The 12,992-nt window shown below is 41.3% G+C and overlaps 1 protein-coding gene across 8 annotated transcripts in view; it reads right to left on the reverse strand.

Moving 5' to 3' along the window:
* Positions 1-12,992, reverse strand: part of KATNIP (katanin interacting protein) — a 180,668-nt gene that overhangs the window by 83,457 nt on the left and 84,219 nt on the right. For all 8 annotated transcript variants that reach the window (XM_075132829.1, XM_048865750.2, XM_075132828.1 and 5 more), the window contains 2 exons: positions 10,730-10,842; positions 4,676-4,778 (listed from right to left, as the gene is read on the reverse strand). In XM_075132829.1, the coding sequence (XP_074988930.1) occupies positions 4,676-4,778; positions 10,730-10,842 (216 nt within the window). The remainder of the gene's footprint in view (positions 1-4,675; positions 4,779-10,729; positions 10,843-12,992) is intronic.

Raw genomic sequence — 12,992 nt, forward strand, 5'->3', positions numbered from 1 at the left:
CTTCTTGCAACTCTCTGCCTCATTCACTTCATTCTGTATGGTGAGTCAGGCAAGGGTGTTCTGCAGAACAAACAGTATGTGAGCCATAAGTAAAAATTGCCTCTGACAGCATATGCCTTGGGAGTCAAACTGAAGTTGCACAAACAACCAATATTTTGGCACCTTCTAATTTCTGGGTGCTTGGCTTTGCAACCATAATGATTATTTACTGTATTTTTGGTATGTAATCCTTAGATTTGCTAAAAACAATAATAAAGAATGATTACTTACCTTATAGTAACTGTGGTTCTTTGAGATGTGTTATCCAAATGGATTCTACTCTCGGTGCGAATATGCCCCATGCACATGAGATATGCTTATTTTGGCCAGCAGAATCCATTGGGGCCATGCCTGCACCCTATACTTCCTTATACTCCCCCATCACACCCATCTGAAGCCCTAAGGGGTGGAGCAGGCCCAACCATACCACAGTTCCTTCACCAAAACAGAATCCCTGAGGAGTAGAACTTTGCAGTAGCAGGGTAGAAGGGTGGGTTGTGGAATCCATGTGGACAATAAATCTCAATGAACCACAGTTACTGTAGGGTAAGTAGCCATTTCTCCTTCAAGTGATTGATCACATAGATTCCACTCTTGGTGATCTACAAACAGTTATCTCTTTGATTGGAGTTGGGCAGTAGGAATCAAAATGGTTGTAGGACAGCTCTACCAAAATGGGGATCCAATCTGCAAGTGTTTACTATGAAATAGAAGTGTTTTGTAAATGTGTGGACCAAGCTGTATGTAACTGCCCTAGCCCTAGCCCTACAGATTTCAGAAATAGGGACATTCTTCAAACAGGCAGCTCTAACGTAGTTAGGTGGACCTAAGATGACTAATTCATAACTTGTCCTTATACAGTTGGAGACCCACTTAGATAAGCTCTGAAGATATTGTCTGACTCATAATCTCTGCAAAGGCCACATAGAGCCCCAATACGTTTCTGAGTGGTTGTTGTCATGTCAGTACTACATCAAGTATGTGAAGTTTAGCTTCCCCCAAGGTTGAGCAAGTCTCGGGAAAGAAAACTGGGAAATGAATAAATTGGCGTGCATGGAACTCTGAAACAATTTTGGGTAGGGAATTGGGTTGAGACCTGAGGATGATGTTGTCCTTATTAAATAATGCAGAAGGCAAACCTGCCATGAGGGCCGGAATATCTCCTGCCCTTCAAGCTGATGTAATGGTGTGAGATCCCTACCCTTATATTCACCCTTTTTACAAGACTATGATACATTTTGTACAAAGTATGCCTTGTGAGGTATCATTTGAAAATTCATAATTTGCTGAACATTATCATCCTGGTAAAATATGTGCGATAGCACTGTATGTAAAGTTATAAAATTTTACTATAGAAGACATGCTCCAAGTCTGGGAAAATAGCTTCAAACAAGTTCCCCAGACATGCTAGCCAACACCTCAACCAGGTGTCAACACAATCAAATGGACTATCCCTGGTTAAACAGCCATTCTTTTACAGGAAGAAGGGTGTGAGCAAGAAATCTACATATTGCCAACAGAACAGCTGGAGGTTCCCGTGCAAACAGTCTTTCTGCCACCCTGTCCCTGAGTGAAAGGTGACTGTTACCAAAGTCTTTGTAGATAGAGGTGTAGAGAGGGATACTCCACTGTACCCATGAAGAGGTTTTTCCACCAGTTTAATGAAGACTTCTTGTGGGACCTTGTACAGCATGTCCACATGGTGTCTGCTGGATAGATACTAATTTCAACCATCCTTTTATGGAGCATAGATGAAGTCTGCAAACTGCATAACACAGGTGCATGAGTCCATGAATCCCAGCAGTCTAAGGCATACTCTTACTGATATTTTTGAATGATCTTCAAGGTGGTTGATGAGACTTACTGTTATCTGGAACTCTTCCTATGGAAGGTAAGCTCTCACTGACCTGGAGTCTAACACTGCTCCTCTGAACTCTATGCTTTGAGTTGGAATCACTGTGGAATTTTATCTGTTGGTTTTGAGTCCCAGTGAGGTGAAGAGCTATAAGGTTACTTGAATTGAGTTGGTCACCTGTTGGATGATCTCCTCGAATCAGCTAGTCTCCGAGGTATAGGTAGACTTGGTTTCCTTGTCTCCTTAGGTGAGCTGCCATGAATGCCAAGTACTTGGTGAATACCCTCAGTATTGTGGAAAGACCAAAGGGCAGGACTCTATACTGGTAATCAGATGTTTCTACAAGGAATCTGAGGTATTTCCTGTGCTGGATGAATAGATAAGTGGAAACAGGCCTCTTGCAGGTCAAGAGCCATGAACCAGTCCTGGAGATCTAAGGGAGGAATTATGGAGGGTGAGGCATGGGAGCCAGCAAACAGAACTGTAAACAGGGGAGTTTGAGTGGGACTTCTGTTGGAGTAGAAGGGAGGAGGAAAGCCCCTGGTCCTTAGTATGTGACAGTCTATACTACTGTGTTCACCACTTTTACAAAACTATGATAAATTTTGTACAAAGTATGCCTTGTTAGGTATCATTTGAAATGTCATAATCTGCTGAATGTTATTGCTTTGGTAAAAATGTGTGTATCCGTGTTGTATGTAAAGTCACAAGATTCTATAACATTGTAATAATTTGCCCTAAGGTTAAGAAAAGCAAGCCCAAATCAGTTTTTAGAGACAAAGACAATGGGAACGTGTGAACGTTAAAGAGGTCCCTAGCTAGACCCAAATCTGATCCTGGAGTCTGTAGCATACCCCAAGCACTATCCCAAGAGAACCTCTAGTAGCTTTCTTTCCCAAAGTGATTTTGACCGAAACAGACTCTGTTTTATCCATTCCTAATTTCTTTACAGTCTACCTCATCATTAATATACAATGCTACAATCCACCACCTTTACTTTTATTTCTGTCTTTCCTGAACAGCACATACCCTTCAATCCCTGTACTCCAATCATGACTTCTATTACATCATGTTTCTGTTATCCCTATAATAGCTGATTTCACTTCCTGCACCAGTAGTTCTAGTTTCTCCATTTTGTTGCCCAGGCTCCTTGCATTGGTGTACAAACGTCTTAGTTGTTTCTGCTTGGCTTTGCCTACATTCCTCACCCTATTGAGGACAGTCATTCTACAGCCAGTATCGCCTACCTGACTGCTAGCTTCATTGGTATCGGCACTGTTTTTCCTCTTGATGTCCATTCTCCTACACACTGCTGTTCCTTTCTCAGTGGGGAACTGGTCTTTTTCGGAGCTGGCTCCTCAGATACAGGGTCCATGCTTAACTTTTTGGGAGTCTTCCCTGCATGCTCCAAAGGTTCCCCTTTCTTAGCAGACGTGTGCCCCAAGGTTGACGTGGCGCTGGATCTGTCCAGGGACAGATGTATACGGGGTGTCTTCTGACCTGGCTCAGAGGGTGGTTGCAGGGAACGTTCCATCACCAACGGTCTGAGCTTTATTTCCCTGTTCTTCCTACCCCTGAACTTAAGAGCTAAACAAAAAGAACACTTCTGGAAGATGTGGGACTCCCACAAGCAACGGACACAGTTGGAATGTCCATCAATATAGCCTCCTGGGAAAAGAGGCAGCGTTTCAAGCCTGGCAAACTAGGCACACCTCATCAGGAGAAGATAAGTCTCATGGAGAAACAGAGAGGGAAAACAGCCCTCTCACCTAAATTAACTATCTATTCCAGTGGTGGGCAACCTGCGGCCCGTCAGGGTAATCCGCTGGCGGGCCACGAGAAAGTTTGTTTACACTGACCGTCTGCAGGCATAGCTGCCCGCAGCTCCCAGTGGCCGTGGTTCACCGTTCCTGGCCAATGGGAGCTGCAGGAAGTGGCGGCCAGCCCGCGCAGTATCCTTTACCCCCTTTCCCTCCAGGTGGCACCTTTTCCACTCAGCTTCCGGAAAGCATCGTAGAATCTATTGACTGAGTTCAATTCCTAGTTCAGCCAGAACTGACCTTTGCAACCTTTCAGTTACTCCATCTGTAAAATAAAGGAGGAATGATACTTGCCTGCCTCGCAACATAGGTGTATGAGGCGGTGGCAAAACTAGCTAATTTTCCCTAAAGAAATGGTTGAGCTATTTTTGGTTAAACTTTCTTAAAAGAATTTAAGAAAATTTCAGCCTGAACAGTTAAAATTTGACAAAGAGTATAGTTAGGTAACCCTAACTATAGCTGTTGGTAGGAGTCCTACCTATAATACACACACATACCCTCTCTCTGACCAATCATCATCTGAAAGACAGCAGGTTTTCAGGTATGGAATATATGGAAACCACAGAGGTAAATCAAGACTCCAATCACTTGCACAGTCTGAACTTACTTCCTGCTGGGTGTGTCTATGGAGCAAGAGTTGCAAGTGACTTTGAAAAAAAGAGTTCATTGTGCCACTATACAACTACATTTTCCAAACATATATGACCAGCAGGACCCATATGACCCCTTCTCACTGCAAGAGAGTGAGACCCTGGCAATTCAGTAGTCCAAGGAAGCCCATGCCCATAGCTGTGCCTGCTCCCTGAGACATGTTGAAGTCATGTTTCCTGTGCCCTCTCTCACAAGGCCACAAGTCATTCAAAGTACCACTTTTGCATTTTGGTTTTTGATAAGATCTTGATGAGAGAATAGTTACAAAGCTGTGATTATTGCACCTATCCGTACAAGCCTTATTTCTCACCACAGAATCTGGCTCCGGTTCCTCAGTAGGTAGGACTTCGTGACTGTGGCAGCTAGAACAGCTCTCAATTTCCTGCAGGAGTTTCAAAAGTTTCCTCTGTTGCCTGAAACATAGTTAAACTCTTAGGAATTTCGTTTCTGAACTTTTTACTTGGAAAAAAAATACTGAGTTAGAGTAAAGGTGAAGAAAACTCAGAATGAAAAAAACCCCCACCTAACTCATGCAGGACATTACAGTTATTTAAAAAACCCTATTAGAAGCCCATGAAATTCAGACAAAGATGTACCTAAAAAGCAATGCAAACACTGATTATTTCTGCCCCCGTATCAACTGCAGCAGCATTTTTCTTTCTTTATTTCCCATGTACTTGCTTTGCAAGATATGCTATTTTTAGATAAAGGATTTTTCTTAAGAATGTATTCAGAGAAGGTGAAGTTTAATCACAGTTTATAACTACCTACACAAAAGAAGATATTTGATACCAGAGGGCTCTTTAACATACATGTAAGTATCTATATGGGGAACAAATATTTAATAGTGGGCTATTCAATCTAGCAGAGAAAGGTATAACACAATCTAATGGCTGGAAGTTGAAGCTACACAAATTCAGAGTGGAAATAAGGTGTACATTTTAACAGTGAGAGTAATTAACCATTGGAACAACTGAACAAGGGCTGTGGGGGATTCTCCATCACTGATAATTTTTAAAAACAAGATTGGATGCTTTCTAAAAGATAGTCTCTAGGAATTATTTCAGGGACGTTCTCAGGCCTGTGCTATAGATTCATAGATATGAAGGACAAAAGGGACCACTCTGACCATCTAGTCTGACCTCCTGTATAACAAGCCTTATTTCCTATCTGAATTTGTCTAGCTTCAACTTCATGTTATACCTTTCTCTGCTAGATTGAAGAGCCCATTATTTAAATATTTTTCCCTATGTAGATACTTATATACTGTAATCAGGTCACCCTTTAACCTTCTCTTTGATAAGTTAAACAGATTGAGCTCCTTGAGTCTATCACTATAAGGCATATTTTCTAATCCTTCTCATTGCTCTCCTCTGAACCCTCTCCAATGTATTAAAATACTTCATGAATTATGAGCACCAGAACTGGACAAAGTGTTCCAGCAGTGGTTGCACCAATGCCAAATACAGAGATAAAATAACTTCTCTACTCCTGCTTGAGATTCCCCTATTTATGCATCTGAGAATCACACTGGCTGTTTTGGCCATAATATCGCACAGGGAGCTCATGTTCAGATGATTATCCATCATGATCCCTGTCAAGGTTCCTTCCCCACTCTGAACTCTAGGGTACAGATGTGGGGACCTGCATGAAAGACCCCCCTAAGCTTATTCTTACCAGCTTAGGTTAAAAATTTCCCCAAGGTACAAACTTTGCCTTGTCCTTGAACAGTATGCTGCCACCACCAAGCGTTTTAAACAAAGAACAGGGAAAGAGACCACTTGGAGACGTCTTCCCCCAAAATATCCCCCCAAGTCCTACACCCCCTTTCCTGGGGAAGGCTTGATAAGAATCCTCACCAATATGTACAGGTGAACACAGACCCAAACCCTTGGATCTTAAGAACAATGAAAAAGCAATCAGGATCTTAAAAGAAGAATTTTAATTAAAGAAAAAGTAAAAGAATCACCTCTGTAAAATCAGGATGGTAAATACCTTACAGGGTAATCAGATTCAAAACATAGAGAATCCCTCTATGCAAAACCTTAAGTTACAAAAAGACACAAACACAGGAATATACATTCCATCCAGCACAGCTTTACCACCCATTAAACAAAAGGAAATCTAATGCATGTTCTAGCTAGATTACTTACTAACTTTACAGGAGTTGTAAGGCTGCATTCCTGATCTGTTCCTGGCAAAAGCATCACACAGACAGACAAACCCTTTGTTCTCCCCCTCTCCAGATTTGAAAGTATCCTGTCCCCTCATTGGTCATTTTGGATCAGGTGCCAGCGAGGTTATTTTAGCTTCTTAACCCTTTACAGGTGAAAGGGTTTTACCTCTGGCCAGGAGGGATTTTATAGCACTGTATACAGAAAGGTGGTTACCCTTCCCTTTATATTTATGACAATCCCCAAATCTTTTTCAGAGTCACTGCTTCCTAGGATAGAGTCCCCCATCCTGTAAGTATGTCCTATGTTCCTAAATGTACATGTGACGTTGCACTCCATATGTTTTAAGGAAATATGCTAATGAGTGTGAAAATAATGTAACTGGAATATGCTTTATGCAAAAGGTCTCTTGTAAGGTATCATTACAAAGCTTATGATCTACCGAGTGTGTTCATCCTATTTGTTTGTATGTATTATTTCTATGTCTGGAGTTAGGAGAATAAGATATAAACTTTATTACTGATGTAAACATGTTAAGTGGAAGCCATTAAGGGTGCTTCAGAATTAATGAACTGTGAATAGGTTTGTCTACCTGCAAGTCTTCCTGTGTACCTGTCTTCCAGCTACTAGGTAATAAAGAAGGAGATCTTACAGTGACATGTGATCATGTCACCTGAACTGGAATCCATCTTAAACCTGGTGCTTTTCCATTTAGAAGGAAGGGTGGGGACCTAGAGAGAAAAAAGATTCCCGCCTTGGGCCAAAGCTATAAAAGGGGGTGGAAAAGAACAAAGGGGGCTGCCAATCATGAGAAATCCCCTAGTTACCACCTGAGCTGGAACTAACAAGGACTGCACCAGGGGAAAGGATTGGGCCCAGACTAGAAAGGAATCTAGTCTGTGAAAGAAGCTTATTGGAACATCTCTGAGGGTGAGATTTACCTTTATTCAGTTTTTTAATATATTAGACTTAGACTTGCGTGTTTTGTTTTATTTTGCTTGGTAACTTGCTTTGTTCTGTCTGTTATTACTTGAAACCACTTAAATCCTACTTTTATACTTAATAAAATCACTTTTGTTTATTAATTAACCCAGAGTAAGTGATTAATATCTGGGGGAGCAAACAGCTGTGCATATCTCTCTATCAGTGTTATAGAGGGCAGATAATTTATGAGTTTTGCCTGTATAAGCTTTATACAGAGTAAAACGGATTTATTTGGGGTTTGGATCCCATTGGGAGCTGGGTGTCTGGGTGCTGGAGACAAGAGTACTTGCTGAGCTGTTTTCAGTTAAGTCTGCAGCTTTGGGGGCGTGGTTCAGACCATGGGTCTATGTTGCAGCAGGCTAGCAAGTCTGGCTCAACAAGACAGGGTTCTGGAGTCCCAAGCTGGCAAAGAAAATGGGCTCAGAGGTAGTTTCAGCACATCAGGTGACAGTCCAAGGGGGTCTCTGTGACTGAACCCGTCACAGTACACATTTACATTTAGCTGAATTAAATGCATACTGTTTGTTTGTGCCCAGTTTACCAAGCAATCCAGATTGTTCTGTATCAGTGACCTGTCCTCTTCATTATTTACCTCTTTTCCATTTTTTTGTGCCATCTACAAACTTTATCACTGATGATTTTATGTTTCCTTCCAGAACATTGATACAAATGTTGACTGGCATGGAGACAAGAACTGATCCCTATGAGACCCGGCTGTATGATGATTCCCCATTTACAATTACATTTTGAGACCTATCAATTAGCCAGTTTTTCATGCATTTAATGTGTGCCATGTTAATTTTATATCATTCTAGATTTTTAATCAAAATGTTATGCAGTACCAAGTCATACACCTTACAAAAGTCTATTACATCAACATGGTTACCTGTATCAGCTAAACTAGTAAAACTCATAAAAAAAGATATCAAGTTAGAAAGGAGCTATTTTCCATAAATCCATGTTGATTGGCATTAATTACATAACTCTCCTCTAATTGTTTATTAATGGGAGTCCCATATCAGCTGCTCCATTACCCAGGATCAATGTAAGACTGACAGGGGTATAATTATCCCTGTCATCCCATTGACTTTTTTAAAAAATTGGCACAACAATAGCTGTCTTCTAGTCTTCTGAAACTTCCCAGTGCTCCAAGAGTTATTGAAAATCAACATAAATGGTTCAGCGAGCTCCTCAGGCAGCTGTTTTAAAACTCTTGAATGCAAGTTACCTGGACCTGTTGATTTAAAAATGTCTAACTTTAGTAGCTTCTGTATAACAACCTCCAGAGACACTAGTGGAATGGAAAGAGTGTTATCATCACGATATGATGAGACTATGTCACCTAATGTTTCCCCAATACAGAACAGAAATATTTATTGAACACTTATGCCTTTTCTGCATTATTATTGATAATTCTATCATTTTCATCAAGTAGTGGACTAATACAATTTTCAGGATTCTTTTTGTACCTAATATATTGAAAAAACTCCTTTTTATTGTCTAACTTTGCTGGCCATAGATTTCTCCTTGTGTCCTTTGACTTCCCTTATCAATTTTCTACAATTCCTAACTTCTGATTCATATTCCTTTCTTTCAGCTTCCCCCTTCTTGAATTTGTTCTAGATAGATAGATAGATAGATATCTGTTGTGACAAAGTCAGGCCAGACGGCTGCAAGAGGGTCCTGGAAGGCCGATATATTATCCCTAGAATGTTAAAAGCCCTTTTCCCTACAAGCTGAGAAATGGTTACCTCAGGTCAATTACGGACACTGGAATCCAATTAAGGGCTGCCTGAGGCCTTTAAAAACCCCTCCTCTGAGGATAGGAAGGGGGGGAGAGAGAGAAAGACAAGCTGCTGCCAGCCTAGTGGCAACAGGGAAATAAACTGCTCCAGGATCAGAGCTTGTGTTCCTTCCCATAGGGAGACAGCCAAAACTGAGTGCCTGCTAGGGGAAGGACTGATGCTCCAGGGCAACCAACAGGATGACACCTTGCCCCAGCGAGGGGGGTAGAGAAAGGTACCCTCATGGGTTTTTGTTCATGAGACTGTTTCTTTGGTGGAGGATCACCCTTAGGCCGACCCTCAGGCCTACCCTGAAAATACAACCTAGGGAGCACAGAAGGGGGAAGGCAAACCCTGCCTGAGTGGGGCTGATTACCCCAGGCCCACCATCACCTGATGGGGAAGGGCTAAGGCTAGCAAGAGAAAAGAGGTGCCTTGCCACACGATATACCTATATTTTCAATTTATATAAAGATATCTATATCCATCTATAGATATATAAAATATTCAGTAAGTATATAATAATAGCTGCCATCACGTCTCCTCTAAACCAGGTTGTTTTGTTAACCAGCACAGCCTTCTTTGTGGCTGTTTGGGCATCTAGTAAGGTGTTCTTAAATGAGTCCCAATTATCAGTCACATTTTTCTTTGTTAAATTCTTCCTACGAGTTGATTTAGCTCATAACTGTTTTCAGCTTTGTGACTTTTCTCCTATTATAGGACCAAATATATATATATATATATTACTGTCTGAACTTTATTCTGCTTGCACCTCCTTCTCAACTGTCAAGTATTTGGTTCCCCAGGGGAACAGCTTCCTGCTTACCTACAGTACTGGATGTTCTTTGACATCCACCTCCTCAGACAATATGGCCCTGAGGCCCACCTTGGAGGAATCCATTTGGAGGATGAACAGTTTTGCAAAATCGGGCCTTCCTGTGCTCCTCTCTAGTCTGTCTCTGGAATCTCCTCCACTGCTGAGCTACTTCCTCTTCGAATGCTCCCACAACTGGAAACATGCCTAGCAAAGGTGAGGGGGCGTGGCTTCCCGTGTCCAGAGTGGCTCCTTAACCCTTGCCTCGTTGGTGCAGGATTGATAAACCCCATCACACACCCACTCTCACCTGGACTGTAGCAGAAAAGTCTGTTGAACTTAGAAGACCAATATTTTCAGCCTCTCCCCTGTACATAACCAAGATGCAGGTCATCCTGCCTTTTACAGGGTAGAGACGAAATATGGGACACAGGAAGGAACATCTAGAAAAATATTTTGTTGGTAAGATTTATCCCATTACACAGAGCAGAAATTACATGCTTCTAGAAATAATCACGAGAAAGGATAAAACCAGAGAACCACAGTATATGATATCAATAATCCAGTCACATTAAGGAAATCACTCTTAAATAAACTAATATAGTTACCTGCTTCCCAAATGGCCAATTCTTTCAATGGCTTCTGTGACTACAGTTGTTTCCTGTTGTTTTTCTGAAGGCTCAGTTGTTGCAGAAATAGATGAAATTGAAACAGAAGGCAGCTATGTAAGAAAAGATTAACAAATTTTATATACGCTATTCCCTACGCACATAAAACAATATGAGCTGTGGTTTGTGTCTCTGAAATCAATGAGAGTATGGCCAAATTCTGATTTTAGCTAAACTAATGTAAATCCAACCTATTTCCGTTGAATTTAATGGAATTACTGTGGATTTACACTGTTATAGCTGAGATTAGAATCTGGTCCTTTATATGTAAGGCAGGTGAAAATAATGTAAAAGGATTTCATACCACCCTTTAAAATAATTTATTAATATGAGATTTAAAGCATACATGAAAGAGTGAAAATGCAATCTCCTTCCCACTTTCAGCTTGCGCCACTTCAATGTGCTTTCATGAAAATAAGAAATTACATCCCTGCAATGGCAGTCCTCTGCTGATAATACTTTGAAAGAAAGAGCACTGCCCTTGTCTCATGATCCTGCATGTGAACAGGGCAGAAACTCCTCAAATTCAAAGGCCTAAAGTCACTGGTGGGGCCTGATGCTAAAATCACCTGCTCCTTTCACAATAGATGATAAAAACTGTCATGGTTACAGTGCAAACTGCTTTTTAGATCCCTTTGAAGGCCCAATTGAGTGCACCCTTCTGGTGACAGACTTGGCTTCGTTCACGTCTGTCAAAGGCAGAACTCCAAGGCTCAACCACTCTTGGATTGAATCTGTGGATTGCAGTCCCCCTTATTTCCCAACCATTATAATGTGACAGTCCCAACTGTATTTGGAACCTGCAAGAAAACTTCTCTTGGGAGACTTATGGCACCTTAGAGACTAACAAATTCATTTGAGCATAAGCTTATGCTCAAATAAATTTGTTAGCCTCTAAGGTGCCACAAGTACTCCTGATTCTTTTTGCTGATACAGACTAACACGGCTATCACTCTGAAACTTGGGAGACTTGTGAACCATGGTTAATTAAAGTGACTCAAAACTGATTTCTTCAAAACAAACATTGTTTACACACTCAGATATAGATAGAAAGCAGAAAGGGATAAAACAACAAAAGGTCTATTTGCCTGGGTCTTACCTAACTCTTACCCTTTCCTTGAAAGTTTCCCATAAGTTCCACTCAGTCCAGGCCCCCTACTTCTGGGTTGCAAGAGACAGCCATGCCATGCACCATTTTCTGCCTCTCTCTCCCTGCAGCATGTCCCCCAGGCCGCTGATGCCCACACACCCCTTCCTTCCTCTCTAGGAAGAAGTCTTTAATGGTTTAATGTTCCTTTGATTCTAGGCTCAGGCTGCGGAAAAATAAATCTGCTAACCTGGCTGAAAACAGGCAGGTGGGCATTTTCCAATTAATAGTTCCCACATTATTTTCTTAAGGAGAGTTGGTATTCTCTTTGGAGGAACCTTGTGACTGTCATTCATTTCCTGCTTGTTTTCCCCTAACAGCTTTCTTTGATTCAACTTAATGCAGTCCTACCGGACAATATCAAGCACTGAGGTACACAGGACATTCATTAAAAAATGCAAATATCTCCCCGGTTCTTCATAAGAAGATTCCCATATTTATCACAATTGTACAAAGTACAAAAGATTACATAATCTTTAAATGCTGAAGGAAGGGTGAGCTCTGATCCATCACATCACACAGATTTCAGAGAACAGCTGTTACTAGTGTGACAGATGGTCAGCTGTTCTGTAATTATTTACAACTACTATATGTTGACCTGGTTATTGAGATGTTTACTATGTGAATATATTGGTTTAGTTTAATAGTAAGCTGTAAGAAAATAAACAGAAAGGAAACAACAGCTCAAGATAAGCTACCCTATAATGAACATTAGAGGGTTATTGTAGGACAATGGGTGAGCCCTTGGCTCTGAGGAGTCTGCCTCAACCTCCTGTGGAGCCTGCTGAATTGGTTTGGAGAAGCAGAGCCAAAAGCCTGTCAACTGGCAAGCCCAAAGGAACGCTAGCTGGATAAAATGAGGCTCTCTTTTCCAGGGGGGAAATTCCAGGTAATTGTTGGGAGAGCTGTTCAAACTAACACAGACACCTATTTGGGTATCTGAAGAAGCTAGGTCTGCTTAGGACACCATCACAGAATGATAAGGCTTTAGGTAAGAAAGACACACATGTTGACTGTTTTAAAATCCTTTTTCTCTAAATGTTGCTCCTATTGTTA

Source organism: Caretta caretta, chromosome 10, assembly GCF_965140235.1.
Source record: "Caretta caretta isolate rCarCar2 chromosome 10, rCarCar1.hap1, whole genome shotgun sequence".
In the NCBI taxonomy this organism is placed as follows: domain Eukaryota; kingdom Metazoa; phylum Chordata; order Testudines; family Cheloniidae; genus Caretta; species Caretta caretta.